Below are 26,953 nucleotides of genomic sequence, written 5' to 3'. Positions count from 1 at the left end.
CCCTCGTGTGGCCAGAGTGTTGCCGAGTGCGGTGAAGGTCAGCAGACAAGCAATTATGTTTCTACTGAACTGTATTGTCTGAACTGGTATTGGTTCCTGGTGTGCCCAAGGGACGCAACTTTGAACCTTAGGCCACCCGTGCCTTCTCGGCAAGTTAGAAGTGTTTTTTTTATGCACACAAATTCCTAGCGATGATGCAATGAGATGATTATGATTGTAGTGTGCGCTTTCTAAATAGGAACGGAATCTTACAAAGGTCGCTTGATTTTCTTAAAGGGTGACCCTTTCATTTCTCCATATATTTGAGACCGTGGTGTCTTGAAGGAACAGCGCTAGGGATAAGGAAGGACAATATCGGCATCACTGTTAACTGGAACTTTAAATACACAGCATATAAACAATACAACATCAAATACACACGGCATGGAATACCAGCTCTGACATCACAAACACAACGATGGTCAACTTTCGGGCGTGTCCTCCGGGCGGCACATCATGCTCGGGGTACACAAGACAACCTGAATATCTACACGACGTTGGACATTTTACACCGCTACACAAATTAACATCTATTGCAATTGCTCATTGAAATGGACTGTGCGGAGTATGATATCAATGGGGGTGGGCTTATAATAATAGAGCATCTGCTGACTTAAGACGCTCCTTAAGATTGTAAGAAAAGATGGATGTCTTTATCGTTACAAAAGTCAACTTTATCTGAATGTCGAGCAATGTTCAGTAGCTCCAGCCTTTGGTGTCAACATTTTACATTTTCGCAAACACCTGGTATCATCACTGTTTGATAGTGATTCATAAACACATGCTCATGATATAGTCGGAATCCTACAATGGACTCAATGAAATTGTTTATGGAATTTTGTTTGTTGTATAACAATTGGCAGATTGACAAATCAGCACATCCATATATCAGATGACGCTCACACGAACGTAACTGAAAGAATACCACAAAAATACAAACATAAGGAATATGTTAAGATAAAGGTAACCTATGCAAGCAAAGTAAATAGAAGCAGTTCCATAATTGGATATACACACGTATTAATTTCTTACGTCGACACATTTTGCAGCTGAAATGTTTGTTACTAAGAAAATTGGAATCTCAATATGACTGCCAGAAGGCCTTGTAATTTAACGAAAATAGTTTCAAAAATCTTCTCAAAAACTTTAGAGAGCCAGAAACCGGACAGTTGAGGGGTGAAATGATCACTATATGTAGTGCGAGGCAACATTCGTCATAAACATCTTCTCGTTTACTACTGGATCAGTGAAACTGAAGTGTCAAACGATTGTTCCCACCAATACCTGAATAAATTTGGTTCAAGGGGTTCGAATCCAAAATTCAGTCCAATTTCCGCCACTGTCGATTGTATTCAAATGTAATGACATTTGGTACCGTAGTATTTCTTAACATGTGCATTCATGGTTTTATTGAGATTTTTTATGGCAATGACACACCATCTCATGAGGAACCACTAGACCAATACCGCTAAAACTACACACGTTTATGCCCGCGAATGACGTCGCCTGAATTTGTACAAGAGGTTCACCTCAACTGAAGCAGCCATTATGAAAAAGTTATTTATAGCCATTATGTTTGTGGCAGTGGGTCTTAACACATATATTCCATGTTTTGCGATATTATACAATTTTACACCTAATTTTAAAAATTTGACCTTTAGCTTTATACACTTCTCCCACTCTAGGACTTCAAGACAGAGGGAGACGACTTAGACATGTACGTTTTTCCATACAACGACATAAGTTGTTGAGATCGTTAGAATATATTAGTTTTAAGTCCTCAGTATTTATCCATACACTATTCTTATATCTATGTTGACAGCAAACCTTCGTTTAGCTAATAGCTACGGTGGCGTGGTAATATCTGTATTTCTTAATACAATTTGAAGCATGAAATCGCCGATGGCATTAATAAAGAGAAAAACAAACAAGTGAAAAACAAATCATTCCAACAGCCGGAAGGCGACATGCTCGTTCAAATACAAAGTAAAGATGTCACGCTTTCAGAGCGTTTTCTATACCAAATGGTTCTTGCTCATATCTCAGTTCTAACACATTTTTAAGGACATCCAGCGTACAATTCATCTTTTTGCTCTAACTTTAGGCAGCTTATATTTTCTGTATACTGGAACAAATACTTTTTGACCAAAACAACTTGTTGATCCCTAACATCCTAGCGACATTGTGCCATCTTGTCCTCCTGGATCTCCTGCAGCCACGTCAGATGTACACACGTGAGATCCATCCTCCTCCATGAGTGTTGGTGCTGTTACTGCTCCACGACTATGTCTGTGTTGTCCGCTACTTGGCTGAAAGAACAGAAGATGATTGCGAGTTGTTTGGTTAATTGTGGGCACAGTTGGAAATGATGGGCTACACATATGATTACGACAATGTATCAGAAAAGGAACACGTAAAGACATGACATAAACGTGGTACTAAATTCAGGTTTTCGTCAAAGGTGAGCAACAAGTTAGACAGTTTTGTTATTATTTAATACGCTAAGACGAATTAGTACCTAATTTCGAGTTTTTGTATTCAGATGAGTAGCATATCAAACATATGTGGTATTATCAACATAATTTGAACTGGTTGACAGACATAAGGGCATCTATACAACGTGAAGACATAAGTGCATCAATATAAGGGGAAGACATAAGGACCTCAATATAAGATGAAGACATAAGGGCATCAATACAACGTGAAGACAAGGGCATCAATACAGCGTGAAGACAAGGGCATCAATACAGCGTGAAGACAAGGGCATCAATACAACGTGAAGCCAAGGGCATCAATACAGCGTGAAGACAAGGCAATAATACAGCGTGAAGACAAGGGCATCAATACAGCGTGTAGACAAGGGCATCAATACAACGTGAAGACATAAGGGCGTCAATACAACGTGAAGACATAGGGGCATCAATACAGCGTGAAGACAACGGCATCAATACAACGTGAAGACATAGGGGCATCAATACAACGTGACGACATAAGGGCGTCAATACAACGTGAAGACATAGGGGCATCAATACAACGTGAAGACATAGGGGCATCAGTACAACGTGAAGACATAGACGCATCAATACAGCGTGAAGACAAGGGCATCAATACAACGTGAAGACATAGGGGCATCAATACAGCGTGAATACAACGGCATCAATACAACGTGAAGACATAGGGGCATCAATACAACGTGACGACATAAGGGCGTCAATACAACGTGAAGACACAGGGGCATCAATACAGCGTGAAGACAAGGGCATCAATACAACGTGAAGACATAGGGGCATCAATACAACGTGAAGGCATAGGGGCATCAATAGAGCGTGAAGACAAGGGCATCAATACAACGTGAAGACATAGGGGCATCAATACAACGTGACGACATAAGGGCGTCAATACAACGTGAAGACATAGGGGCATCAATACAACGTGAAGACATAGGGGCATCAATAGAGCGTGAAGACAAGGGCATCAATACAACATGAAGACATAGGGGCATCAATACAACGTGACGACATAAGGGCGTCAATACAACGTGAAGACATAGGGGCATCAATACAACGTGAAGACATAGGGGCATCAATAGAGCGTGAAGACAAGGGCATCAATACAACGTGAAGACATAGGGGCATCAATACAACGTGACGACATAAGAACTGGAGTAATAAGGGCAGCAATACTACGTGACGTTATAAGGATATCGATAGAACGTGGAGTCATAAGGGCATCAATACTACGTGACGTTATAAGGGCATCTATACAACGTGAAGACATAAGGACCTCAATATAAGGTGAAGACATAAGTGCATCAATATAAGGGGAAGACATAAGGACCTCAATATAAGATGAAGACATAAGGGCATCAATACAACGTGAAGACAAGGGCATTAATACAGCGTGAAGACAAGGGCATCAATACAGCGTGAAGACAAAGGCATCAATACAACGTGAAGACAAGGGCATCAATACAGCGTGAAGACAAGGGCATCAATACAGCGTGAAGACAAGGGCATCAATACAGCGTGTAGACAAGGGCATCAATACAACGTGAAGACATAGGGGCATCAATACAGCGTGAAGAAAACGGCATCAATACAACGTGAAGACATCGGGGCATCAATACAACGTGACGACATAAGGGCGTCAATACAACGTGAAGACATAGGGGCATCAATACAGCGTGAAGACAAGGGCATAATTACAACGTGAAGACATAGGGGCATCAATACAACGTGACGACATAAGGGCGTCAATACAACGTGAAGACAGGGGGCATCAATACAACGTGAAGACATAGGGACTTCAATAGAGCGTGAAGACAAGGGCATCAATACAACGTGAAGACATAGGGGCATCAATACAACGTGACGACATAAGGGCGTCAATACAACGTGAAGACATAGGGGCATCAATACAACGTGAAGACACAGGGGCATCAATAGAGCGTGAAGACAAGGACATCAATACAACGTGAAGACATAGTGGCATAAATACAGCGTGAGGACAAGGGCATCAATACAACGTGAAGACATAGGGGCATCAATACAACGTGACGACATAAGGGCGTCAATACAACGTGAAGACATAGGGTCATCAATACAAAGTGAAGACACAGGGGCATCAATACAGCGTGAAGACAAGGGCATCAATACAACGTGAAGACATAGGGTCATCAATACAACGTTTCGACATAAGGGCGTCAATACAACGTGAAGACATAGGGGCATCAATACAACGTGAAGGCATAGGGGCATCAATAGAGCGTGAAGACAAGGGCATCAATACAACGTGAAGACATAAGGGCATCAATACAACGTGACGACATAAGGGCGTCAATACAACGTGGAGACATAGGGGCATCAATACAACGTGAAGACATAGGGGCATCAATAGAGCGTGAATACATAAGGGCGTCAATACAACGTGAAGACATAGGGGCATCAATACAACGTGAAGACATAGGGGCATCAATAGAGCGTGAAGACAAGGGAATCAATACAACATGAAGACATAGGGGCATCAATACAACGTGACGACATAAGAACTGGAGTAATAAGGGCAGCAATACTACGTGACGTTATAAGGATATCGATAGGACGTGGAGTCATAAGGGCAGCAATACTACGTGACGTTATAAGGATATCGATAGAACGTGGAGTCATAAGGGCATCAATACTACGTGACGTTATAAGGATATCGATAGAACGTGGAGTCATAAGGGCAGCAATACTATGTGGACAGCCTATTGTATGACGTTACCTGCAGTCGGACAGTGGATACGGTGAATACAGCCGTGCCAGGAACTCCCTGTTTCCTTCGCGATCTCCTGTCGATGGAACCAAAATGTAGCGACCTGGCGTGAGTTCGAAACGGAACGTGCGCTGCCTCATTCTAGCGTAGTGTGTCTCGTCTTTCTCCCTCTTGATGCTGGTGACTACCGACTCGTCGTCAAGACACTTACTCTGTAAATAAACAGTTATAATGCATCTACGTTTTGACCATCTAATATTCGTTGTTTGAGACAGAAGTCTTGGATTTTTTAGCTCCTCTCTATGCCAGTCCACTTACAAGTTGTACCCAATGTTCCGCATGTGTGATGTCCAGGAACATTAGAGTGAGTGAGTGAGTGAGTTGGGTTTAACGCCGCTTTTAACAGTATTCCAGTTATATCGCGGCGTATCAGCTTAATGTGGGAGGAAAGCCCAAAGTGATGCAGGTCTCAGACGTTTACCACTTCGCTGAAACCCACGAGCACGGGTATGGTGCTGACAAACCTAGAAACATAATTGGGGCAATATGGACAATTTTTTGTCGCTTCTATTATTTAAGCTGCCAATATCATTGTACACCTACTTTGAACAGATGGCAGTTCAGGTTATACGTTTCATCCCCGCGATCAGCTCGCTGTATGATGTGTACCACGACTGGTACGGGATCTGTGAATCAGAAGAAATAACTAAACTATTAAACTGTAAATAATTAAACAATGTCATATTTTGGTTGGTTTGTTGTTAAACGCCCCTCATCAATATTCCAGCTATATGACGGCGGTCTGTAAAATAATCGAGCCTGGACCACACAATCCAGTGAGGGGTTGCTGAAGACTTATTCTACCCCGGAATCTTCACGGGTCTAAACAATGTCCCAACCTGGCTGCATGCCGTAATGACCGCCTCCGTGGTCTAGTGGTAGAGCGTCCGCCCGGAGAGCGGAAGGTCCAGGGTTCGATCCCGGGCCGCGTCATACAAAAAGACGTTAAAAGATTGTACTTGTTGTTACCCTGTCTGGCGCTCGGCATTAAGGGGCTAAAACAAGGACTGGTCGGCTCGGAGTCAGTATACTGTGTCTGAGTGGGGTATTCATGTTAAACTGCGGCATGGTATCTCAGTGAGCTAGCACTATAAATCGGCATCAGTCCGGACTAGTACAAGCAGCCACACACACACATACACGTGCATGCACGTCGCTATATAAGTGCAATAATCTTGGACGCGACGTTAAACCCAATTTCACCTCACCTCACCTGCATGCCGTAAGATGCGACTAACGGGATCATGTGGTCGACTTGCTGACTAGGTTGACGGATATTATCGTATCACAATTGCCTTGATCTATGCTCGTGATATCAATCACTGGATTATTTTTAGACCGCCGTCATTTAGATGGAGTATTGCTGAGTTAACCAACAACAAACAAACAAACAAACATAACCTGGGTTCACTTTTGTGCACACAATTTCGACATGGTTAAAAGTACTGATGTCCAACAACGAGATGACCTCAACATTAATATTTAGATTACAAATGTATCCTCAACCTATACATTCTTTGTTAAACAAACTACAGTAAACTACGGTTATAACGAACTCAAAGGGACTGCTAATTTTAGTTCGTTATAACCGTAATTCGTTATAAGTACATATACAGCATGACTACAGCAAGTAGTCGGGACCAAAAAGTAAGTTCGTTATATCCGTCAGTTCGTTATAAGCGTGTTCGTTATAACCGTAGTTTACTGTATTTCGCTGATTGTCTTATCCAGTTCCTTAAATGAAGGAATACGTTATTTATTAGGGTTGATTGAGTCAGAGACATGAATTTATGAACATTTATCCCATACGTAATATCACAGTGGGTAACATCTAGGATGGCCTTCACCTTGTTGTACCCTCTGCTGAATCTTAACCATCATCACGACTCTAAAAGATTCCTTTTTTTGCAAAATGTGTGATTGGCAGGTGCTACCGGTAGGGCAGGTCATGACTACCCTTTTCACGAACACCTGGGCCCACTTGCACAAAGCGATCTTAGCGCTAAGACTATTGTAAGCCTATGTTAAAGTATGGGAGTTACGATCATCTTAACGCTAAGATCGCTTTGTGCAAGTGGGTCCTGGTGACATTTTTCAGTGCCCCATTGACATAATTCTCACCTCTATTAACCGTTTAAACCAAACGGAATCTGTTTCGGCAGATAATTGAGACCGGTTGTTTTCTGAGTTGGCGTTTTATAGTTAACCACATTTGTCATCATTAGCTTGTTTTGCACAAATTGTTGAATAATCGTCGTAACGTTCATCTAATTTTCATATGCCTTAAAAACCCTTAGTTAATTTTACTGGTATATTTCCCCTGCAATACCTGGAATGCCATCTTCATGAGGAACTGTGAATGCCAGTCTGGGATTGTCTTTGAGTATCTCGGCTTCAGGTTGATTTTCTCTAGAGCTTCCTTTCCACTCCCCGAAAGTCCTCAACACGTAGTCTTTGAAAGTTTAAAAAGAGTGAGTGAGTGAGTGGGTGAATATGGTTCACGCCGCTCTTAGCAATATTCCAGCAATATCACGGCGGGGGACACCAGAAATGGGCATTACACATTGTCGGGAATCGAACCCGGGTCTTCGGCGTGACAAGTGAACGCTTTAACCACTAGGCTACCCGACCGCCCGTTTAAAAAGAGGACGGTAATAAAAATATAGACAATGAACAATGTGATAATGAAGTGCAATAGGATAATGATCAGGATGATAATGAGTAAATACCAGGAACAACTTAAAACACATTTTAACAATCTGCTTGTCTTTGAACTTCAATCGACTCGTCTAAGGCGCCGCCATTCACTGTGCAGAGTTGCGACCCTTGATCATACCAGAAACATATGAAGCGGTGTTAAAACCAACTTACACACTTATACAATCACACACACTCACTCACTCACTAAAACTTACTTAACTGCTCCGCTTCTCCATTTATGTCGAAGTCGGGAGTGAGAGAACACACTGTTGTTATGAAGAAAATCACTTGGAAATCTCTCAGAGCCATCCAGAACTCGCCATCTTCTTTGTCCTCCAAGAGCTGGTTCCTGTCCTCATCCGTTAACTTCTTCCAATTAGGACTCCTGGAAACCATAGCAACCAGGTGTAAATAATAGGTACTTGAATCAAGATCAGTATGACAGTTGGAAACTGTAGAACAATGTAAATACATGCCCGTTTCTGGTTACAGTAGAAGGATACCCCAAAGAACTTTGTCTTGTGCCTTACATCGTCTAACTTTCATACTTTTGACCAAATTGTGTTATTCTTGCAGCACATGGTCACTGATAAAACTAATAAAAACCAATCATGTGTCCAGCTGTGACAATGAGTGAGTGAGTGAGTATGGTTTTACGTCACTTTTAGCAATATTCCAACAATATCACGGCGGGGGGACACCAGAAATGGGCTTCACACATTGTACGCATGTCGGGAATCGAACCCGGCATCAACGGCGTGACGAGCGAGCGCTTTATCCACAAGGCTACCCCACCACCCCTATTGTGACTAAAGCGTTAAAATGTTAAACGGAAAGGGTAATCTCAGTGAGTGAGTGAGTGAGTGAGTGAGTGAGTGAGTGAGTGAGTGTAGCCCGAAGTGATGCAAGTCTTAGACTTTTACCGCTTGAGTGAAACCCACGAGCACGACAATCGTGATGACATAACCCAGAAACATAACCATTTATTGTATTTAATCGCATTTCCAGGGCTCAATAGAAACAAGAATATGACGAGGTACCAATTCGAATTCGGTCCAATCAAATCATTATTATACTAACTTGTCACTCCACTTTCCTGTCCATTCATCGGATCCCCATGGGTTTCTCATCCTCAAGAGGAAAGCCCGCTTCCCGTTCTTTTTCGTCACCTTTAATAAAATAGCAAAGTTAGAGAGAGAGTCTTTCTCACAATGTGTCCGGAGGGACCAGTAATACAAAATGAGTATGCTTCAAATGCCTGGTGGGGCGGTCGGGTAGCCTAGTGGTTAAAGCGTTCGCTCGTCACGCCGAAGACCCGGGTTCGATTCCCGACATGGGTACAATGTGTGAAGCCCATTTCTGGTGTCCCCCGCCGTGATATTGCTGGAATATTGCTAAAAGCGGCGTAAAACCATACTCACTCACTCACTCACTCACTCAAATGCCTGGTTGTAGTAGTTTCAAGATATTTTACGTTCGCCTACTAGGTAATATAGGGAGACTGTTGCTGTACACGAGTGAGGGATTTGGGTTTAACGCAGCTTTTAACAATATTCCAGTTACATCACGGCGTGTCAGTTTAATGTGGGAGGAAAGCCCGAAGTGATGCAGGTCTCAGACGTTTACCACTTCGTTGAAACCCATGAGCACGGGTATGGTGCTGACAAACCTAGAAACATAATTCGGGCGAACCGGGATTCGAACCCTCAATCATAGGTTTCTGTAGTGCCCAAGGGACGCAACTCTGCACAGCGAATCGCGGCGCCTTAGACGACTGGGCCACCCGTGCCCCCTGCTGTACACGAACATGTACACTTGGTCTCCGTTGGATTTAAGTCACCAGTTATGGTAAATCAGTGGCACGAATAACCAAAGGACTAAACAATAAACGAACTGTAAACGAACGTAGACCATTACAAATACTACCACATTTACTGGGAGAAGGTGAACAGATGAAAGTGATGGCATGGCAACAGAGTAAAGCGAGTGAGTGTTGTTTTATGCCATGTATATATAAGACAGCCGGTAATCAAGTCTGGACCAGACAACCAGGGGTATGAGCAGGAACAGTGGTCCACGCCATCGGGGTACGATGACATTCAACCAGACAAGTCAAAAGACCACTGGATCAAGTTTTTCAGTACCACTTCAGAATACGTTTTATGTCAACATCACCAACGTCAATAATCAGCTACAGATGAAGTTACCTCTTTTGCTCTTATCACGGTGTAGGCATGGCCCGGAATAATGCCGTCGGGTGGTGTCGTGCCCTGAAATAATCAAAACACGTTTTACGACGGAGGCATCATGCCTAGGGATTATGATTTCTCCTCATCGTTCTCATTAAGTAAGAGTATTTTATGATTGCATTTGGCATATACATGCTGATGCACGATAAATAGATATATAATTTCCTCAAATAATCATAATGTGAAGATTCGATTCTTTGGAAAAAATGACTTATGAAAATAAAGATACTTATAGCAGCTGAACAGCAAACATCTTACCATTCACATTAGGCAAGAAAATTTAAAGATTGCACTTGACATATACTCGCTGGTACACGATAAATATATATATATATATATATATATATATATATATATATATATATATACATATACATATACATATACATATATATGTATGTATGTATGTATATATATATATATATGTATATGTATATATATATATATGTATATATATATATATATTTCTAAAATGTACATTTTTGATGTTTCGAGTCATCGTTGGGGGAAATTATCACAAGTTGGTATTCATCCATTTTGACTTTCAGAAATTAAACCATACGAATCGAGTGGATACAAAAAGGATATTGTCTTTATTAAGTCAACACGTAGAAACAACAAACTTACAGATTTCGAGGAACAGGTCACAAAGGCTCCACACTTCAGCGCATTGACAATTCGTTTAAACAGTGTGTTTTTACTGGTGTACTCCATGATAACTGTCTCAGGCACGCCGCCAGTCAGGGCGAGGTAGGCGTCACTTGGCATGCCCCCTTCAGCAACGCTGTACGAGTCGTGACATCTATTCCAAAAGACATGTGACCAGTTAAAGCGACACACAAATTAAAGCGAGCCTATAAAGGGTGAATTTACCCTCCATATATTTAATACACATCTTTTCACGTGGATTCAGCCGTGCAAATTCAGCTGTTTCACCAATCACAGAACGGTGAGCATCTGTGTCCTGGGAAAAGGGCCTTGACGGTGAACAGTAAAGGACCTTCAATTTTATATCGTGCCGTGAAGATTCCGGGGTAGAATAGGTCTTCAGCAACCCATGCTTGCCGTAAAGGGTGACTGTGCTTGTCGTAAAAGGCGACTAAAGGGATCGGGTGGTCAGGCTCGCTGACTTGGTTGGTGCATGTCATCGATCCCAATAACGTGGATCGATGATCATGATATTAATCAATGGATTGTCTGGTCCAGACTCGATTATTTACAGACCGCCGTCATATAGCTTGAATATTGCTGAGTGCGGCGTTAAACAACAAAGGACCTTCCATTTCATATCGTGGGATGGGAATGCTTGGCGTTGACGGTCATGCTTTGGCTATACATTCTTCAAATACATGAGACATGAAACTTTTATCGACAACAACTTGTTTATTGTTTGTAGAAATGAAACGTTAACGCTGGAGAACAAACGTCATGCTCGACTATCCGACGAAACACATTCCATTGGGCGCAAAACAGCGACGGAAACATTATGAATGGATCACTGAAATTCAGTGATGACATCCGGTGTCGCGAAAACGACTTTCGAGGGTAACTTAATACCATTGGCTTCCTCGTTGTATTTTTATCTTTGTACATCAACCCCACCTCGTTTAACACACACACATATATACTTCGTGTTTCTTTATCAGTTGAATACTGACTATATATATATATATATATATATATATATATATATATATATATATATATATATATATATATATATTAATATTTAAATAAGTGGAAGATTGTATATATATATATATTTAAATAACTCGTCTCATCAGGCCATAACTGAATATAGGACATGAAGTGCCCGTTCACACAAGTGTAACACTTGAAAGCGCTAGCCAATTAAAGCTGTGTTTAATCTTACTCCACTTATTTAATTATTACTATATTGTGCCTGAGAGTTAGGAGTTTACTGTACTGAGAGAGAGAGAGAGAGAGAGAGAGAGAGAGAGAGAGAGAGAGAGAGAGAGAGAGAGAGAGAGAGAGAGAGATACGTACTCAGTATTCAACTGATAGAGAAACAAGAAGTAGCCCTGACACATCGTTACAACAAGAAACAAATTGTTATCCATATCCGGGGCGGCCGGGTAGCCTAGTGGTTAAAAGTGTTCGCTCGTCATGCCGAAGACCCGGGTTCGATTCCCGACATGGGTACAATATGTGAAGCCCATTTCTGGTGACCCCCGCCGTGATATTGCTGGAATATTGCTAAAAGCGGCGTAAAAACAATCTCACCACTCACTCACTGTTATCCATATCCATGTCTTCATGTTCTTCCAACTCCTAAATGCCCATCAACAACTTCTTCAAATACAATTGATATAATACAAGTCTTTAACTTACCCTGCTAGCGCCTTCTCCATAAGTGAAACCCACATTTCATTAGTTCCTGATTTTGATTGAGCTCCAAACAACTCATTTGTTCCTTTTTCTACTGGCAAGATGTCATCATTATAAACGTCTACCCATTCCCCGAACCTCCACAGCCGACAGTGAAAGATTCCGTCCGTCTTAGGTTTGAAGGCGTCATTGTCAATCACCTGAAAATGGATGACATTAACGACCTGTTAGTATATATGACACATTTTGTTTTCAAATAGTCAAATGTAGATGAGATGAGGTGAGGTGAAATTGGGTTTAACGTCGCGTCCAAGATTATTGCCCTTATATAGCGACTGATGCCGATTTATAGTGCTAGCCATTTCTGATAAACCATACCGCAGTTTAACATGAATACCCCACTCAGACACAGTATATTGACCCAGAGCTGAAAAGTCCTTGTTTTAGCCCTTAATGCTGAGCGCCAGACAGGGTAACAACAAGTACCATATTTTAACGTCTTTTGGTATGAAGCGGCCGGGGACTTTCCCGGACTTTCCGCTCTCCTGTCGAACGCTCTACCACAAGACCACGGAGGCGGTCCCAAATGTAGATGTATAACCAAGAGTGTCAAACATCTAGACGTTAACATACAGTCACTGTGTCGTCGCCATCTGTGATTTGTATGCAAAACAGCACCGATTAAAAGACGTAATCACTTGCAATCATCACTCGTTACTTTGAAAAAAGACTTTCTCTGGATGTCGTGTACACATTTTGACACTCATATTTCTTACTTTGAAAACTTTTGTACGCCATTCATTCTTAAAGTTGCCCTGCCCAAATCTTTTATTCGACACATTTCATTAAAAACGCAGAATAGAAGATAAGTGAATCGACCAATTTTAATCAGTAATAAGGTGATTGATTATCATAAAACAGATAAGTAATTTATCAAGTAATTATACTTATCGTAAACCCATGAGAAATCTGAATTTAAAATTGGAACTGCTCTACATGTCCAAAACCAAAATTGACAGAAGCCTATAGTTGATGGGGCAGCCAGGGGCCTTTTACTTTGATGACATCTTACTTTCATCTTAGAACAAGGTATTGTCTGATATGTACATCATATATTAAAACACATATATAACACAATACAGGGAACCCTCGTACTCGCCAGTATGTCGATATGTCGTTTGGGGTTATGTGAATATAAAGGAGAGCTTCGCGATAATCGCAAAGAACAATGAGAAACGAAGAACATTGTGCTATTTTGACGTCATTTCTGGAGATGCGAACATGCGCTCGCAACTTGATGACGTTATAGATTGGACGACGTTATTTTTGAGAGGGAAGTGTGAGTTGCTGCCCATAGATGTAGCTTGGCAACACAGAAAAGTACCATAGCCGAACGATCGCTTCCGAAAGTGGACGAGATATAGCAATATGTATTAGGGGAAAAGGTACACATAATCGCCGTGAAAATTGTGAGAAGATCAGGACAATTCAAAACTTGACCCACCTGTTCATAAAATGGACTTGTCCGACATTGACGAAGTCGGATTAAATTCAGGGAGTCATTATTATTAAAAAAACCATCTAATTATTTTTAAAGCGTGTACATTTCACTAACATCCTGAAAGATGCTGTACATGATGCTTATATCTCATATAAGAAATGTACGAATCGTGGTCTTTGTTTATCGTACAATAAAAAACTGCAGGGTGAATAAACCACTCGGGGCTGTGCCCCTACTGGTTTATTGTACGATAAACAACCCCCACTCTTCGTTTATTTTTTAAATACGGTCATGGCGCAATGGCACATTATCAGTACACTTGTGTTAGACTCCGAATAACTCGCCAGCAGTTGCTATAACCTTTGGTAAAACGAAGTTTCTCTGAAGTATTCCTATCGGTTATTTATAGTGTATAAAGTGCTCAAGAATGCAAGTAAACATCACGAGATACCTTTTTGAGAAGTTTTGGTCTTTCGGCAAGATTTGTCAACATTGACAAGAACCAGCATGTTCCAAAAGTTCCTTGGTTGATATCTCCCTTGTCAGCACCCCCAGCAAAGAGCACTGGGTCCTCCACAATCTCCTTGTAGAACACAACACGGAAACATCAAATGGTTATACATGTACGTGAGTAAATGTTTAAGTCACATTCGACGTTTTTCTAGCCACAGAGCGTTACCCAAACAGGAAAATGATACCGTTATAATATGTTGTTGAAATGTCAGAATGGCATACAACACTTGATTACTCTGTGAAAAGTAACTGACAGCTACACTGTTTATATAGCGGACATCCTTGATATATATATGTCACCTGATATCGATTATAAAACGGAACAAGTAGATTGATTCAGCTGTCAGACAAGCATTAATTAAGTCTGTGTTTAAGCCTTCACTTGTGATACTGACATTCGGAGCAGAATAGCTTAGTAAGTACTTTTATCATTTTGTGACTAGCATTCTGTATCAAAACGATGTAACCACATGTATGCTTACAGCCTTGTCTAATAGTGTTGGTGACATTTTAAGCATACAATTACTTATATATGGAACCATTCTCGTGCTAATAATGAACGAACACATTTGTCTCTCTGTGACAATATATATCACTTAAAGTACATGATTTGTATAAATGAATTTTTTTCCTATTCTGTTCCCAGTCTCCTATATGTCCTTTATTGGAAGACATACCATAGTAAAATATGTATTTAACTATATTATTAGAAGCGGGCATTGTCATAGCTTGTACCCAATTTTGTATGTCAATGAACAGTGTCTAGATCAAATAAAAATACATGATTGCGCTAAAATAGTATATATTTGCGTTTTCAAAGCCTAGAGATGGTCTCCGGAGACTAGTGGTTAAAGCGTCTGTTGTTGCAATCCACCCGCCCACCCCGCTCACCCCGCCCACCCTCCATACTACATGATGGAGATGGTGTTATCCTGGTGTACGGGTTAATGGATAGATGGCGCAGGGAATACTCACGTATGATCTCTTCCATTCGATTTGATGCGCACTTGCATCAACTTTTATTATCGCCGGTTTATCGAAGTTGGGGTCTGTCCACTCCTGACCAGGGGGAACTTTGGGGCGTTCTGTCTTCCAAGCTGCTGGAAGAGGCGAAGTCCTGAAGTCTCTTGTCCAGAACTTTAACCGAGAACCCTCAGGATCGTCCTCGTAACTCATACTTCTGTTAAGTGGTCACCTGGCAACCAATTGATTATGCGTTTCAACTAATACATCAGTATGGCTAAATGGTGATTGTGTACATCTTTTAGTTTGGATGTAATAGAATTTAACGCAGGATACATCTTTAAACATGGTGATCTATGGCTAATTAACCCATTTGAGTGAGTGAGTGAGTGAGTTGGGTTTAACGCCGTTGTTAACATTATTCCAGTTATATCATGGCATGTCAGCTTAATGTGGGAGGAAATCCCAAAGTGAAGCAGGGGTATGGTGCTGACAAACCTAGAAACATAATCGGGGCGAACCGGGATTGAAACCCATAGTCACAAGTTTCTGGTGCGCCCAAAGGACTCAACTCTACTTAGCGAACCTTAAGCCTCTGTCACTTGTGACCCTTACCTATTTGAAGAATGGACACATCTCCTCGTGTTTCAGTTCACAATAGAAACATTGCAATTTCAAAATTATCAACTGGCTGTTGTCCATCTTGTCAACGCTGTCGAGGGTTTCTTAATACTGATTTATCATTCATTTGTCAACAATCACAATAGAACCGAAATGAGAGACAGTCATGGTAATGGTTGCCAGGGTTTTAAAGTAGGAACACTTGGCATAATCACGAATAGCACCACGACAAAGCAAACGTTGAGGTATATTTTACACTCTTCAAAAATCGAAACGCACAGGTAGATTTTTAGTAAATTTATTGTACCTAATAAAATCGATATATTTCATTTAATATCACAAGATACATAGATACAAATATGGAATTTTGATGCTCGATAGTCACATATTGTCGTTGTACAAAGGCTTTGACAACTGTTCATTGTCATGTCACATAAGGCCACAAGGTTGCGCCGAACTCAGTGTCTCGTGTGACCACCCCGGGCAGCAATCACGGCTCTGCATCTCCTCGGCACTGACTTGATAAGTGTATGAATTCTGTCCAATGGAATTCTGCGCCATTCCGCTTGTAACGTGTTGGCCAGTTATGGGTGTGTCTGCGGCGTGATCTGACGTTGACGTACACGTCGATCGAGTTCAACCCACAGGTGTTCGATTGGTTTGAGATCTGGAGATCTCGACGGCTAGGGCAAAACGTTGATGTTGGCATTATGAGGCTAGTCTAGCGTGACACGAGCTGTGTGCGGTAGGGCGTTGTCCCGTTGAAACAACTCCCTCTGGCGGTCAATGGTTGGAAGAAGGTGAGGTTGAAGAATTTGATTCATGTAGCGGTTTGCTGTCAAATTTCCCTGGACCACAACAAAGTCAAATCTCGTGGTAAAGGATATGCCTCCCCCCCCCCCCCCCCCCCCCCCCCCCTCCCACACACACACACACCATGTTTCGAATTCACGTACACAATGTGGGGCAAAACGTTAATTTCGACGACGATAAACACGTTGTCTTCCATCTCGCCGGTGAAGAAGAAATCGTGATTCATCGCTAAACCACACTCGTCTCCAGTTTCTTAAATTCCAAGGTTGTAAGGTATGGCACCAACGCAAGCGTCACTGTTGCAAAACAGGGACGATAACTGGTCCTCTGGGTCGGATTCCAGCCGCGCGAAGATGGTTCCTGACAATCTGGTCCGATATCCTCCTCAAACCAGGGATGCGTCCTGCAGTCTGTGACATTGCGATGACGTAGGTAGAACAGTCGAATGTAGCGATCCTGAACCGGGGTGGTAACTCTTGGTCGAATCGCGGACGGCAGTGGAATTGAGCTCTTTGTGTCGGTCACAAAGGCGGCAAATGGTGCTGTGGTAGACGTTGAAGTGGTGTGCAACAGAAGACAGCGATTCCCCTCTTTGGATACTCCTATGGCGATGTTCCGATCGGCAGCGCTGAGTCTCGACACTTTCGAGCTTGAAAAATGTTGATAATTGAATGACAAATTATTGACTTATGCTTGCTTTTATATAGCCACTACCACGAGTTATGAATGCCATAACGTGCACGTACATTTTGCTTTAATGTTTTCCTCCATGACATTTTTGAACAAGTGTGAAAACAATGCCTTTTAAGACATTGCAAATCGACAATGGCTGCGTTTTGACGCACCGTTTGTCGAATATCAGGCCACCAACATACTACCTGTGCGCTTCTTTTTTTAAAGAGTATATATACACAATCTCACATGAAAGTATGCATATCGTCGGCTATTCTATTGGATTCATTTTCTGCACGTTTATTAAGATTTATTTTTTTCATTTATTGAGTTACAAATGTAAAAGTCGGTGTGCACAATGTGTAAATCCGTGGAAACGCAAAAATAAAATTAAAGTCAATTCTCAGTAATACCATAGACAACAATAACAACTTCACAGACTGCTTATTGAATCAGTAAAACAAAAGTACTGCAGACAACGCTATGAAATCAGTGACATCCTTCAGTTCAATAATGCATCACAAGCTCCGCCCACTTTATTTACAGCCAATCAGGAAACAGACAAATATGTTTTCGGTTTATGAAGCATAAACTTAACAATAATTCCTTGGTTAGCCAGTCAAATGATATGGGATCATTTGTAGTATTTTTAAAACCGTATATGTGAGACCGCCTCCGTGGTCTAGCGGTAGAGCGTCCGCCCGGAGAGCGGGAGGTCCGGGGTTCGATCCCCGGCAGCGTCATACCAAAAGACGTTAAAATATGGTACTTGTTGTTACCCTGTCTGGCGCTCGGCATTAAGGGGCTAAAACAAGGACTGGTCGGCTCGGAGTCAGTATACTGTGTCTGAGTGGGGTATTCACGTTAAACTGCGGCATGGTATCTCAGTGAGCGAGCACTATAAATCGGCATCAGTCCGGACTAGTACAAGCAGCCACACAAACACATACACGTACATGCACGTCGCTATATAAGTGCAATAATCTTGGACGCGACTTTAAACCCAAATTCACCTCACCTTATATGTGAGTTCGTATTAAATACGTCAAAGCTCTTCGGGGACGACCTTAAAGGTCATGTGTCACGATTCAGTGTCAGCAAGACACAGATTGGATGACTGTTATATACAGTTTGTTGTTGTTTATCAAATGGATGTACTATATAAGTGATTCCTGCTATGCTTAATAAGGTGCATATACACTGTACATAATTTGTTCCAATTGTTGTTAACCATTGCCGACGATGATATTTCAATGTGTTATCTATTACACTTGTTATCTGCTTCTTGTCTGGGTGTATGCAGCGGGTGACGAGCGAACGCTGTAACAACTAGGCTACCCTACCTCCCATGAGAAGGAAAATATTAGTATGATAAAAGTTGTTATCATACGACAGATAGTGGTATAGATGCGATACACCAGTCTGATAAACTTGATATCACGATCCGATAAATATGCAAACTAGGACATCTAGCAGGGATAGCGTTCGAGCTCCTAACATTAATGATGTGCCCGCTCACCCAATAAACAGTCTATGTAAGTTCACATTTATTTATTGTGAACTTACATAGATTGTTTATTGGATTGTCGTATATATTGTTATTGGTATTTATTTATATTTACCCTTGTGTGTTTCTATATCTCGACCGCCTCCGTGGTCTTGTGGTAGAGCGTCCGCCCGGAGAGCGGAAGGTCCAGGGTTCGATCCCGGGCCGCGTCATACAAAAAGACGTTAAAAGATTGTACTTGTTGTTACCCTGTCTGGCGCTCGGCATTAAGGGGCTAAAACAAGGACTGGTCGGCTCGGAGTCAGTATACTGTGTCTGAGTGAGGTATTCATGTTAAACTGCGGCATGGTATCTCAGTGAGCTAGCACTATAAATCGGCATCAGTCCGGACTGGTACAAGCAGCCACACACACACATACACGTGCATGCACGTCGCTATATAAGTGCAATAATCTTGGACGCGACGTTAAACCCAATTTCACCTCACCTTCTATATCTCACGTAGCACATATATATATATATAACTATATATATATATAACAATATATATATATTACTCGCACAAGGCTCGCATAATACAATTTATATTCTTGATATATAATATTATATCTCCGTACGGAAACAAGACAATAGGTGTCACGTGATCACAGGGATGAACTAAGGATGGGGATAAGAATTCGTGTCCGTAACAATGCGGGCGCAATGATCTGGTCACACGGATGGCTTATTTTAGTCCTTAGGGTGAGTGAACGTTTCCACATAACAATACTGGTTACACTGGTAAGGTTTTAACAGGACAGAGAGACCACTCACATGTCATGACCCTGCTGTAAAATCAGGGATGTAATTTAGGCTCTTGTCCTCAGGAATCAGTATCTGTGACAACTCTGACACATTGAAATGGTCACTAGGATGCCTGTGGTCATTAGGGTGAAGGAGCTACAATGAGCAGAAACTAAAATAACAAGCGGGGATGTAATACAGGATCGTCTTATCAAACAGTCTGTACTTGATCTCGGGTTTCTATGGGGATATAGGGCGGTAGGGTAGCCTAATGGTTAAAACGTTCGCTTGTCACGCCAAAGATATGGGTTCGCTTCCCAATATGAGTACAATGTAAAGCCCATTTCTGGTGTCCCCCGTTTTGACTTTGCTAGAATATTGCTAAAAGCGAAGTAAAACCATCCTCACTCACTCACTCACGATAGCGATATACTGACATGGTAGGAATGATTTTTGTGACAACTGAAATGGAAGGAAAGTTCAAAAGAACAGAGATGAGAATATTAAGGGTCCAGTTATCAAGTATTTTATCAAGGTAATGTTTATTTAATCAGCTGTTCGGAATAGATGAGATACAAATTTATATGGGTAAATCTATTGCTCGTAATGGATTACTTTTAACAATTGTAGAGCGTTTGCTGCTTTAAAATTAGAAAAATTAACCCTGGTTAGCATAACGAGGAAATGGTCGGAGAAGTGCCGTGCCTTTGATTGGAAAGTTCGCGAGAGTGTCGTCTAAAACCGAGTGCGAAGGATCACAGGACATGTACGTTCTCAGGGTCACCCGTCATAATGGGCCACACACGGAGCGGCCTAAAACAAAACTCACTCCTCTCACATAATGCCGACACGCCGGGATATACAAGTGACTGGGGTCCTGTTGTTAAACCAAACTCACTCGTCTACAGGAAGGTGGGAAGATCGTATGAAGTCATCCGACGCATTTTACCGACGTTGGACTAGTCATGGTAGCCCAGGGCATGTAGTTCCCTCAAGCGAAGACTTTAGAGAGAGAATCGTATTCAAGGATTAAGTATGACTAACAAGGCCCAGGTGTAGGTCGACCAGTGTTTCACCGTGTAACGAACAACGGTTACATGTATTTCCCTTGAGGCCACGACCCGTGTATGCCAGAAGTGACACTGAGTGAAATGGAATGTGGACACCGAATTACCTGTATAAAATGAGCTTATAATATCCGCGAAGAAGCGTTATAAGCCCAAAACTAAACTACTGGGCGATGGAAAGTATACACTTGAAAATTGGATTTGATAAAAAATTGCAAAAGATATCAAAACATTATTAAGCCGAAAACAGTCGCCGAAACACAGCAAACTTCAGGTCCAAAACCCAACTCTGATAACCGTACCAGATACATCGCCATGGAATAACCATTTGTGTTTGTTACAGTGTTAGCCACCATCAAACATGGGTGTATACTTTCTTAAGCCAAGCAGTTTATATTTATATCAAGATGGGATGGTTAAATATATATTTAGAATGTCCTTGCATGAAGAAGTCTGAAGCTGTGGGTGAGCAACTCAAATCTTGGACAACCCTTGATATCTACAATAAGCACTCTGTCCACCTTACGATGTCTGGTACTTGCTGCACTGTATGTACTAGATGTATAACGGCAATGTCAACGTAGCTACATCACAGTAGATACGCTATCAATTGGTCATTGTGACGGAGTTCCTTCTCTACAAGAAACTGTTAAGTTTTCTCATTGCACAGGCCTTGCGACGTGTAAAGTTCGCTGCTCGGTCCGGTAAGAAAGTAAAGTAGCTACACCATGTATTTCTATACTGAATACGTCTCGTGTTGAGATACAATATCAACGCGATAGTGGATGTTTTGCATATCATAGATAAGAAAATGTCAAATGTTGGAAGATAATATAAACAGGTTATAAATGACGGAGCAGATAATGGTTCAACATGATTCTCCAACGAAAAATGAAAAGGTAAAATTCCGAAACTCCGAAATAATTTTAAAGCATTTAAATACATTACGGGGTTCACATCAACACACTCTAGAAATGTTGAATGTTAAAATACACTCATTACATGTTTAAACGCTCATGACAAATTCAAAGTAAACATACGCCAACAGTTACCTTAGCCACTGAAAGGCCTCTCCAGCTATTGCGCCTGTCGCAGTCAAGCGTTAACCTAAATTCTAGTTGTGTTTACATGTCCTTGATTTTGACATGGACGTCGACTGATCTAGGTCAGCAAAGCCAGTGAGTCCATACCTCACGATACCATCTCATATAGAAGCAAATACTTAGATCATATGGAACTACTATTACAGTAACGACCGGGATTACAATACACACGTCCCTTTCATTATACATTTCCTATTATATTAACACTTTTCCTATACCTTTACCATACACAATGCATCCCGGGTCCCTCTGTGACAGGTGACATCTATTCATAGCGACCTGCCAGGTATTCAATCAAGGGGGGCATGTAACATGGAGTCTCAACGCTACACTGCGTATCGCCGTCGTGCATGGCTTCTCTCGTCACTGTAGCAGGTTATCATAAATATGTAGCATGATAAATATAACCTAGATATGCCAAAACAGCAATACGTTATGTATGATAAATACATACTACACGATCTACATCTGGTACACATGCTTGTAGTACTCACCTGCTTCAGATATAGCTGTTCAATAAACACACAGCTGGTACATTGTGCGTAATAATATCCCGTGTTGAAAGGATTATATATGTTTGCTCAGAACACTGCTTCCGGTTCACTCCCGGGCGGGTTATCGACTTCGGAAACGCGGAACATCAAACACGCATTTACTCAACGTGCAGGCATGTCAGCACTCCCTTAACTATTGATATTATAATTAACTGTGACTATGATCTTATTTTCCGCGATTCTGATTGGTGTATGTAGAATCACAATGGCTTGTTATACTCATTAACGGTAAACAAGGCAGAACTCGTAGAAACCGGAACTACTTTCGCAAAGGGGATTCCCCGTGACTCCCTTCAGCGCATCTCCGTTTGAAACAGTGTCTATAAATAGACACTCCGTGTATTGAACTGCCATCAGCACATGGTAGGAGGAATCACGAATATATATATTTTTATGGTAAGATTTGGTGATCCATACATTTATAATTGCATTTTGAGCATTCATGATCAGCCAACCATATCGTCGCACTGGAAGTTGATATCCTATAGCTCGTGAAAATAATAAAAAATAATCTTGAAACGATCTTGAATTTACGTTTAGAGGAATTAGTTCTTTCAAAATGGTATTTGTTATGTGGAGATGTGGATTAAATCTTTCCTTTATGCCTGCCAAAGTAGTAGTAGATTATGCCAAATACTCAATGTTTACCTTTAAAACTGTTTACGGCGAAGCTGATAAAAGGGACGAGATATGATACTGTTTAACTTAAATCTAATTGAAATGACTGGATGTGTTACAGTTGAACGTGAAGGTAATTGTAAGGACTAGGTACAATGTATGATAATGTATACTTCTGTGTACTTCTAATAATACACCCGTGAAGATCTTCCCGAGGTAAGTGAGTTAACTGACTAAAAAAGTCCAGTTTCCACCCTTGCCGAACAAGGCTGATATTGTGGAGTTACATTTCGGCTGGACTAGCGAGTCTAAGCATAGTCCAATCAAAATCGCGCACCGAAATCGAAATCCGGTTCGTAAAGTGTCATGCATATTTCGGTCGACTGCAGGATTTGCAAAGCATGTGCACCGCTAACTTGTTGTCAACAGATATTTTCTAAATCTTTTCATGTTTTTAATCAAGGTGCTCACGTGATTTGATGCACTTCGCTATGTAAGACTCGTTTTATCACAATATATATCTTGATTTTCAATCAGATCGTCTTGACTGGGCGCAACCGTTTTGTTTGAAGCAAAGGCAAGTGATACGAGAGGTGGAATCTGATTGGTCAATAGGAGAGGCATAGAAAGGACATAACTCGTAATAGCCACTGGTGGCGCTACGATCGAGCCCAGGAATTCCAACCTAGTTCGGCAAGGGTGGAAACTGGAATTTTAAAGTCAGTTAACTCTCTTGCCTCGGGAAGATGGGGTTGAATAGATCCCACATTGCAAGGACCGATGCTCATGATATCAATCACTGGATTGTCTGGTTCGGACTCGATTATTTACAGACCGCCGTCATACAGCTGGAATATTGCTGAGTGCGGCGTTAAACAACAAACCAACCAACCAACTTCTAATAATACGATCCGGAGAAACTAGTGTTTCTGGGTGATATTGTAACTATTGCTTTAATAAAAGCCGGGCAGGGTGAACTTTGGCAGACACAATGGCAGATTCTGTATCACTTCGGACTTTCTAATTGTCAGTCATGCGAGAGCTGAATTGAAATGAGGAGGTTAATGATACAGTTTACATTGAAGGAGGGTGTGTGATACAATTTATCTTAAAGGTAATTGAAAGGTCGTGGTATGATACAGTTTATCTTAAAGGTAATTGAAAGGTCGTGGTGTGATACAGTTTATCTTAAAGGTAATTGAAAGGACGGGGTAGGATACAGTTTACTTTGAAGGTAATTGGAAGAACGGGATATGATACAGTTTTCTTTGAAGGAGGGTGTGTGATACAATTTATCTTAAAGGTAATTGAAAGGACGGGGTAGGATACAGTTTACCTTGAAGGTAATTGAAAGGTCGTGGTATGATACAGTTTACTTTGAAGTAAATTGGAAGGACGGGGTATGATACAGTTTACCTTGAAGGTAATTGGAAGGACGGGGTATGATACAGTTTACCTTGAAGATAATTGGAAGGACGGGGTATGATACAGTTTACCTTGAAGGTAATTGGAAGGACGGGGTATGATACAGTTTATCTTAAAGGTAATTGAAAGGTCGTGGTATGATACAGTTTATCTTAAAGGTAATTGAAAGGACGGGGTAGGATACAGTTTACCTTGAAGGTAATTGAAAGGTCGTGGTATGATACAGTTTACCTTGAAGTAAATTGGAAGGACGGGGTATGATACAATTTACCTTGAAGGTAATTGGAAGGACGGGGTATGATACAGTTTACCCTGAAGGTAATTGGAAGGACGGGGTATGATACAGTTTACCTTGAAGTTAATTGAAAGGTCGTGGTATGATACACTTTTCCTTGAAGTTACTTGAAAGGTCGTGGTATGATACAGTTTACCTAGAAGGTAATTGGAAGGACGGGGTATGATAAAGTTTACCTTGAAGGTAATTGGAAGGACGGGGTATGATACAGTTTACCTTGAAGTTAATTGAAAGGTCGTGGTATGATACAGTTTACTTTGAAGTAAATTGGAAGGACGGGGTATGATACAGTTTTCCTTGAAGTTAATTGAAAGGTCGAGGTATGATACAGTTTATCTTGAAGGTAATTGGAAGGACGGGGTGTGATACAGTTTTCCTTGAAGGTAATTGGAAGGACGGGGTATGATACAGTTTTCTTTGAAGGAGGGTGTGTGATTCAATTTATCTTAAAGGTAATTGAAAGGTCGTGGTAGGATACAGTTTACCTTGAAGGTAATTGAAAGGTCGTGGTATGATACAGTTTACTTTGAGGTTAATTGGAAGGACGGGGTATGATAAAGTTTACTTTGAAGGTAAGTGAAGGACGGGGTATGATACAGTTTACCTTGAAGTTAATTTAAAGGTCGTAGTATGATACAGTTTTCCTTGAAGTTAATTGAAAGGTCGTGGTATGATACAGTTTACCTAGAAGGTAATTGTAAGGTCGTGGTGCGATACAGTTTATCTTAAAGGTAATTGATGGTCGTGGTGTGATACAGTTTATCTTAAAGGTAATTGAAAGGACGGGGTAGGATACAGTTTACTTTGAAGGTAATTGGAAGGACGGGATATGATACAGTTTTTTTTGAAGGAGGGTGTGTGATACAATTTATCTTAAAGGTAATTGGAAGGACGGGGTATGATATAGTTTACTTTGAAGTTAATTGAAAGGTCGTAGTATGATACGGTTTTCCTTGAAGGTAATTGGAAGGACGGGGTATGATACAGTTTACCTTGAAGGTAATTGGAAGGACGGGGTATGATACAGTTTTCCTTGAAGGTAATTGGAAGGACGGGGTATGATACAGTTTATCTTAAAGGTAATTGAAAGGTCGTGGTATTATACAGTTTATCTTAAAGGTAATTGAAAGGACGGGGTAGGATACAGTTTACCTTGAAGGTAATTGAAAGGTCGTGGTATGATACAGTTTACTTTGAAGTTAATTGGAAGGACGGGGTATGATACAGTTTACCTTGAAGGTAATTGGAAGGACGGGGTATGATACAGTTTACCTTGAAGGTAATTGGAAGGACGGGGTATGATACACTTTTCCTTGAAGTTACTTGAAAGGTCGTGTTATGATACAGTTTACCTAGAAGGTAATTGGAAGGACGGGGTAGGATACAGTTTACACTGAAGGTAATTGGAAGGACGGGGTATGATACAGTTTACCTTGAAGGTAATTGGAAGGACGGGGTAGGATACAGTTTACACTGAAGGTAATTGGAAGGACGGGGTAGGATACAGTTTACACTGAAGGTAATTGGAAGGACGGGGTATGATACAGTTTACCTTGAAGGTAATTGGAAGGACGGGGTAGGATACAGTTTACACTGAAGGTAATTGGAAGGATGGGGTATGATACAGTTTACCTTGAAGGTAATTGGAAGGACGGGGTAGGATACAGTTTACACTGAAGGTAATTGGAAGGATGGGGTATGATACAGTTTACCTTGAAGTTAATTGGAAGGACGGGGTAGGATACAGTTTACACTGAAGGTAATTGGAAGGACGGGGTAGGATACAGTTTACACTGAAGGTAATTGGAAGGACGGGGTAGGATACAGTTTACCTAGAAGGTAATTGGAAGGACGGGGTAGGATACAGT

General features: G+C 41.2%; 1 protein-coding gene across 3 annotated transcripts; it reads right to left on the bottom strand.

Annotated features, from left to right (window-relative positions):
* Window positions 1-360: 360 nt before the first annotated feature.
* On the bottom strand, window positions 361-22,902 carry LOC124115873 (calpain-2 catalytic subunit-like). 3 transcript variants are annotated; one of them, XM_046477020.2, is made up of 12 exons: window positions 22,688-22,902; window positions 15,640-15,859; window positions 14,603-14,734; window positions 12,654-12,850; window positions 10,929-11,103; window positions 10,260-10,322; window positions 9,133-9,221; window positions 8,268-8,437; window positions 7,682-7,804; window positions 5,896-5,978; window positions 5,302-5,504; window positions 361-2,348 (listed from the first exon to the last, which is right to left on the bottom strand). In XM_046477020.2, the coding sequence occupies exons 2-12, from the start codon at window positions 15,838-15,840 to the stop codon at window positions 2,309-2,311; spliced, it is 1,476 nt and encodes a 491-aa protein (XP_046332976.2). In that variant the 5' UTR covers window positions 15,841-15,859; window positions 22,688-22,902; the 3' UTR covers window positions 361-2,308. The 3 variants fall into 3 exon arrangements, with proteins under 3 accessions (XP_046332976.2, XP_046332978.2, XP_046332977.2); XM_046477022.2 differs by lacking the exon at window positions 22,688-22,902 and adding an exon at window positions 22,418-22,537; XM_046477021.2 differs by lacking the exon at window positions 22,688-22,902 and adding an exon at window positions 22,143-22,253.
* Window positions 22,903-26,953: the final 4,051 nt, after the last annotated feature.

The sequence above is a fragment of the Haliotis rufescens genome, unplaced genomic scaffold, assembly GCF_023055435.1.
Source record: "Haliotis rufescens isolate VD_foot unplaced genomic scaffold, xgHalRufe1.0.p SCAF_10, whole genome shotgun sequence".
Taxonomy (NCBI): domain Eukaryota; kingdom Metazoa; phylum Mollusca; class Gastropoda; order Lepetellida; family Haliotidae; genus Haliotis; species Haliotis rufescens.
This window is presented reverse-complemented; position numbering and strand designations above follow the sequence as displayed.